This window comes from Orycteropus afer, unplaced genomic scaffold (assembly GCF_000298275.1).
Source record: "Orycteropus afer afer isolate SDZICR_OR568_19922 unplaced genomic scaffold, OryAfe1.0 scaffold00003, whole genome shotgun sequence".
Lineage (NCBI taxonomy): Eukaryota > Metazoa > Chordata > Mammalia > Tubulidentata > Orycteropodidae > Orycteropus > Orycteropus afer.
Window position 1 is genome coordinate 7,696,189 of NW_006921590.1, and position 6,121 is coordinate 7,702,309.

At 37.0% G+C, this 6,121-nt stretch overlaps 1 protein-coding gene across 1 annotated transcript in view; it reads left to right on the forward strand.

The window, feature by feature from the left end:
• NGLY1 (N-glycanase 1) overlaps positions 1-4,839 on the forward strand; it is a 136,373-nt gene extending 131,534 nt beyond the window's left edge. Inside the window, exons 11-12 of the mRNA XM_007936347.2 lie at positions 2,905-3,082; positions 4,664-4,839. Of these exons, the coding sequence (XP_007934538.1) occupies positions 2,905-3,082; positions 4,664-4,839 (354 nt within the window). The remainder of the gene's footprint in view (positions 1-2,904; positions 3,083-4,663) is intronic.
• The last annotated feature ends 1,282 nt before the right edge of the window (positions 4,840-6,121 follow it).

Consider the following 6,121-nt stretch of genomic DNA (forward strand, 5'->3'; position numbering starts at 1 on the left):
TGACATGAGACAAAGTATATGTGAACTGCTGTATGAAAAGTGAATTTACTCTGTAAATCTTCACCCAAATCAAAATAAAATTAAAAAAAAAAAAAGTCTAGAGGACTAATGGACCATATGACCTACAATTTCCACGAGCCTGAGACCATTAGAATTAGATGGTCCCTGGCTACTGCTACCAGCCTCTCTGATCAAGATCACAATAAAAGGTTCTAGAGAGAGAGGAGGAAAAAAAATGTAGAACAAAATTCAAAATCATAAAGACCAATCATATTGGTCTATAAGAGACTATTGTAACCTCCAAAACTATAACCCTTAGACACTCTTTAACCCTGGACCTCAGCCACCCTTGGGGATGAACTTTCAGCCAAACAGGACAGACCTACAAAGTGAATAATAACACCAGGGAGGAATGTACTCCTCAGTGAAATAAACCATATAAGACCAAAAGGGCAGCATTAGTCCAAAGACAAAGCTCAGAAGGCAGGAAAAAAAGGACAACAAATGGAAACAGGGCCCGGAGAGGAAGTGGGAAGAGTGTTACTAAATGTAGAGGGGATTGCAACTAGGTGTCACTGAACAAAATGTATATAAATTGTTGATGGAAAACTGATTTACTATGCAAATTTTTACCCAAAGCACAAAAAAAGCGTTAAGGATTATTTTCCTCCAGTCTTAGTTCCTTCCAATTCTCTTTTTTCCACTAATCCCTCTGTTTGTCTCATCTTTCCCAGAGAACCTCCTTTTCTAGCCAGTGTTTTGAAGGCATAATTAACTTTTAGATAATCCCTACATGCCCAATAGTTTAGCATAGGTGAAACTAACCAATTCTTAGGGAAAACTGGTACAGCTCTGAGTCCCTAAGCTCTCCTTACAAATGACTCTAAGGGGACATTGTATTGAGGTTCCATGAGCATGAGTGAAACAGTTGACCATTCCATATATCTAACTTTGTCATTCAGAACAGCACCAACTATACATACCTAGTCTAAGGAGTTCAAGTTTGTTTCCTTGAAGAGTGACTGATTATTAAATAATCTCTAAGTCACTAATTAAAAACTTACAGATTAAATTAACTCACATATTTAACTTGGAAGCAAAATAGCTATAGAATGCAAAGCAGACTGCTTAAATCACTGCTGGAACGCTAGCAGTAATTGATTTCTTACCTGATGACTAAAGTCTAGATTAGTACATGTGGTAGAACATTTCCATGAGAGAGGTGTTTTATAAGGTACTCCCAACTTTTGCCCCTGCGCTAAAGAGTATTCCAAGTGGACTGGATGTTTGTAAAATAAAGTATAATATGAATGCATGCGCATATATGGATATATTAATATTTAATAAATAGTGTTTATTAAACTGTCTTGTGAATCTAGAATGTGTTTTCCCAGAGAGATTATGATTTGGTTAAATTACATCAAACAGACCAAACTCACGGCCATCGAGTTGGGTCCTCCTCATAGCGACCCCTCCCCTCCTTGGGTTTCTGAGGTGGTATCACTACGGAAGTAGATTGCCTGACCTTCCTTCTGAGGAGCAGCTGATGGGTTTGAACCACCAGCCATCTGGTTAGCAGTCAAATGCCTAAGGCACTACGCCACCAGAGCAGCTCCCATATCAAACTCCTGAAATAAAATCGTTAATGTTTGAATCAGGGTATATTAGCCATTCAAGATGAAATTATGGAGGACCTTGAAAGCCAAGAGTTTGGAGTTAATGCATGAGCCAGGTATTTGCTATATGTGTCAGACCAAGAAAACAGTGTGAAGGAAGTGGTATTTTAAAAACATTAATCTGATGAAAGGTATTCAAGGGCACATAACAACAACAACAACGTTACATAGGGAGCTCTGGTGGCGTAGTGCTTAAGGCATTTGACTGCTAACCAAAAAGCTGGCAGTTCAAACCCACCAGGCACTCATGGGAAGGAAGATTGGACAATCTACTTCCATAGTGATACCGCCTCAGAAACCCAAGGAGGGGTAGGGTCTCTGTGAGTTGGAAAGGACTGGACAGTAGTGAGTTTGTTTTTTTTTGTTTAATGTTGTTACATAGTTGGAGTAAGATCGAGTGAAGTCATGACTAGTGCAGTACAGATGAGGGAAAGGGGTGTGTTCAGGACTTATTACAGAGAAATGCATGGATTAATGTGTTAATTTGGATATCAAGGATAATGAGTGAAGAATCAAATTCTTAAAAGTTTGAGCCTGGGTGAGTAGCGTTACTTATAAAAGATCAGAGCTATCGATGTCCATATTCACATCAACATCTTGAACAGCATAGGCTAAAGATACTATGAGAGGATGAGGTAGAAGGAGTTAGGTATAGGGCTCAGATGCCTTAAATAGTGTAAGTATAAATGGTAAGAGGCACTGATGATGAAAGAATAAGGTACATACTATTTAGACAGGTGAGATTAAATACTACCTTTTCAACAATTAGCGAAGCCTGAATTATTTCTTGGTTTAGACAGTATGGCCCATCTCACTCTAGGAAAGCTTATGTGAAAATCCAGACTAAAAAAAATAAAATTTAAGGAGTGAATTTATCTGAAAGGATTTTCATTGTTAACAAGGTTCATCATAAGGTTAATTTTAATAGCTGAACTTTTTTATTTTCAAAGAGAATATAATTTACCAAAATTTGGTTAACACACAGCTCTTTAGGGCTACATTTATTGAGGTACCTGCATTCAAATAATTTACTTCCTCCCAGAATAAAAGAAGTTTTACTTCTTAGAAAAAATTGCTAACAAAATGAAAAATGTTAGCAGTAAGCATCTTTTCAGTTAAGAAAAATTAGATTTTAATAACCATTTGCACATAGAACCTTGTGACAATCAGACTTCTGACTGTTTATTTTCTGTTGTGACTCTTGCATCATTTCTGACAACTTTTTTAGGTGTATCTAGCCCGAAAAGAAGGAGCATCCTTTGCCTATATTTCCTGGAAGTTTGAGTGTGGATCAGTTGGTCTCAAAGTAGATAGCATTTCCATTAGAACAAGTAGTCAAACCTTTCAGACTGGAATGGTACAGTGGAAATTGCGATGTGATACAGCACAAGTAGAACTGACAGGAGGTAAGCATTCGACTAGAGAGTTTACCTCAGTGAAGAGTAATTGTTTTTATTTAAGATGGAGCTCTGAGAAGGGCAATGTGCCAAATGTGAGTGATCAATATGGTGGCACTGAGGAAGAGAAAGACAGAGAGAGGTACAGGGGAAATACAGACAACAAAGATGAACACTTTTGCACATACAGTACTGCGTTGCCAGTGAAGGCAAACATGGGTACATGGGTGGATAGATGGGTGGACAGGCTGAACTAGTAGGTATGTCTTTGAAGCCGGGAGTGTACCCAAGAACATGTGTAGGGTTGGCAGACAACAGTCTTATAAGTTTATGTGTATGATCAGAATTTCCAGGTGTATAGTAGAGCTGACAAGAGGTAAGGTGGTCGTCACTGCTTGGTCACAGCCAGCTACCCAGAGGGACCGAGTAGTTGAACCTGTGGTCTCGGGACCATAGTCGCAGGGGACATCAAGCTCAATTGGCAAAACATACCACACGAAACATTGTTCTACCTCCTACTTTGGCAAGTAGTGACTGGGATCTTAAAAGCTTGCAAGCTGACATCTAGATGCAACAATCGGTCTCTCCTTGTCCAGAGCAAAGAAGAATGAAGAAAACCAAAAATTCATGGATACAATCAGTCCTAGCGACTAGTATACCATCTGATCTGCAGCCTATACAACTATGAGACCAGAAGAACTAGATGGTGCCCGGCTACCAATGTCAACCACTTGGAAGGGGCTCTATGTAGGAGATCCTGGATAGAGAGGGAGAACAATGTGGACAAAACTCAGAATCATTTGGAGGAATAAAAAAAAAAATGGTGGGGGGGGACCAGGCTTGCTGGTCCGATAGAGCCTGGTGGAACCACTGAGACTGTGGCCCCTAGCTGCCCTTCAGGTCTGGAATTGAATTCACACCTGTGACTTTCCAGCCAAGCAGAAGACAGGCATATGACATTTACCTGAGCTACATACACTCCTTGGAGAGAACAATCATGGGAGAAAGAAGGGCTGCTTATGAACAGGGAGACAGCTCAGGAGGCAGGAGGGCATGGAGGGATGGACACAGAGAAGAGGTAATTATTGGGAGGAAATGGGAGGGGAGCTGTTTCATTGTGGTAAATTGTGGTCAGTGTCATGAGACAAAGTGTGAACTGCTGTATGGAAAGTGAATTTGCTCTGTAAACCTTCACCCAAATCACAATTAAAAAAAAAAAAAAAACGATGTAGCTCTGAATTTTTCATGCCTAAGAATTATTCACAGTATTGAAGTAAAATTTTTAAATTAGAAAACTATGTAACCTTATAACAGAAGTCTAATGTGTTTTGTAGTAAAACACAAATTCAAGGAGAAAACTGTTTCTTTCTCTGTTTTAAAAAGTCATATTTCCTCCCAAAACAATTTCTTTTTATGTTTTCATATCAACATCTTGAACAGTGTAGGTTAAAGATACTATGAAAGGACGAGTTAGAAGGAGTTGGTAGAGTTGATTTTTATGTACAAGCATATAAATGCATTCCAAAACTATCTCTTCATGCTCTTTACGTTTTGAAAAGTAAAATGTTATTTCTTTCTTCTCTCCAATAGATAAAATGCTTCGCTCCTATCATGATTTTTCTGGTGCCACTGAAGTTATTTTGGAAGCAGAATTAAACAGAGGAGATGGTGATGTTGCTTGGCAACATACGCAGCTGTTTAGACAAAGCTTAAATGACCATGAAGAAAATTGTTTGGAGATAATTATAAAATTCAGTGACCTTTGAAAAACTGAATATTCTAGAAATGTTAGCAATAATCAAGAACTTACCATGGTCTGAAGTTATCCATTGATTCAGTGCATGCTTTGTTGACAGTTTACCAGCCTGCGCTAGTATATTTCTTTTGCTGATTGCCCCTCATGTAACCCTCATGAAAATATATCATTACACTGTGGACCATGATGAAATCTTGAATTAAAATTTCCCTTCCATATATGACTATAGTTTTAATTGTTGGAGTAAAGTCTTAACTGTCCTAATGTGAAATTTTAATCTGAAAGCTCTAGTTTTAAAAGTAAAATTATGGTACTCATGATTAAATACTATTTATGATTATGGTAAAATCTTGAGCTAATAATAGTAATTTGACATTTTCTGATCATTAACTTCTTCATAAGCAGTTGGATTAGATTTCCCTAATATTTTTAATTTGCAATAAATGTGAAAATACAGTGTCTTTTAAGTTATACAATGCATGAAAATTTTTTAAGATTGTAAATATTTAGGTATGTAAGAAATAAAATGAATTATTTTGCCTTATATCTTTTTAGTGGTTACTTTGGCTTAAAATATATCTTTAATAAATATGTTAAACATTGAAATTCAGTTGAATAGACAGAAGTTATGAAAACATTCAGCATTGTTTGGCTGTATAAATTTACATTGTAAGTTACATAATATGTGGGCACTAAGAAATGCTTCACTTTTGAGTTTATATTTATCTAACACATTGAATAGTAGCTATTCTTGACTCTGAAATTATGTAACTATAATATAAACCAACAAAACTAAACTCTCTGCCATTGAGTAGATTCTGACTCATAGCAACCCCCTTTACGTTTCCAAAATGGTAGTAGATTGCCCAGTCTTGACTATAATATAGAGTATTAATATATCAGGATTTTGGTGTGTGTTTCATATAACTGCTCCTATTAAATTTAACAAACATTTATTAAGCCTTATGAACAAAGAAAGCATGTGATAGCACTGTGGAGGAGACAGTGATGAAAAAGAGATAACCCCTTTCCTTAAAATGTCTTCTGTGATGTTCTGTGGTGAATTCTCAACTCTTCATACAAGAAAAGTGCAATCTCAGAAATTCTTACCCTGTGTAACTTCGTAACTTTATGTGGATTATAAAGTGTGTCAAACTATCTTGAGCCAGAGGTCTTGTCTTGTATTTGCTCTTTAAATGCAACCACACTCTATTGAGGATCACTTTCTTGCTAACAGGTTACGTTTCAAAACTATACATTTGGAATTATAAGTGTATCTTGACTTACAGAGA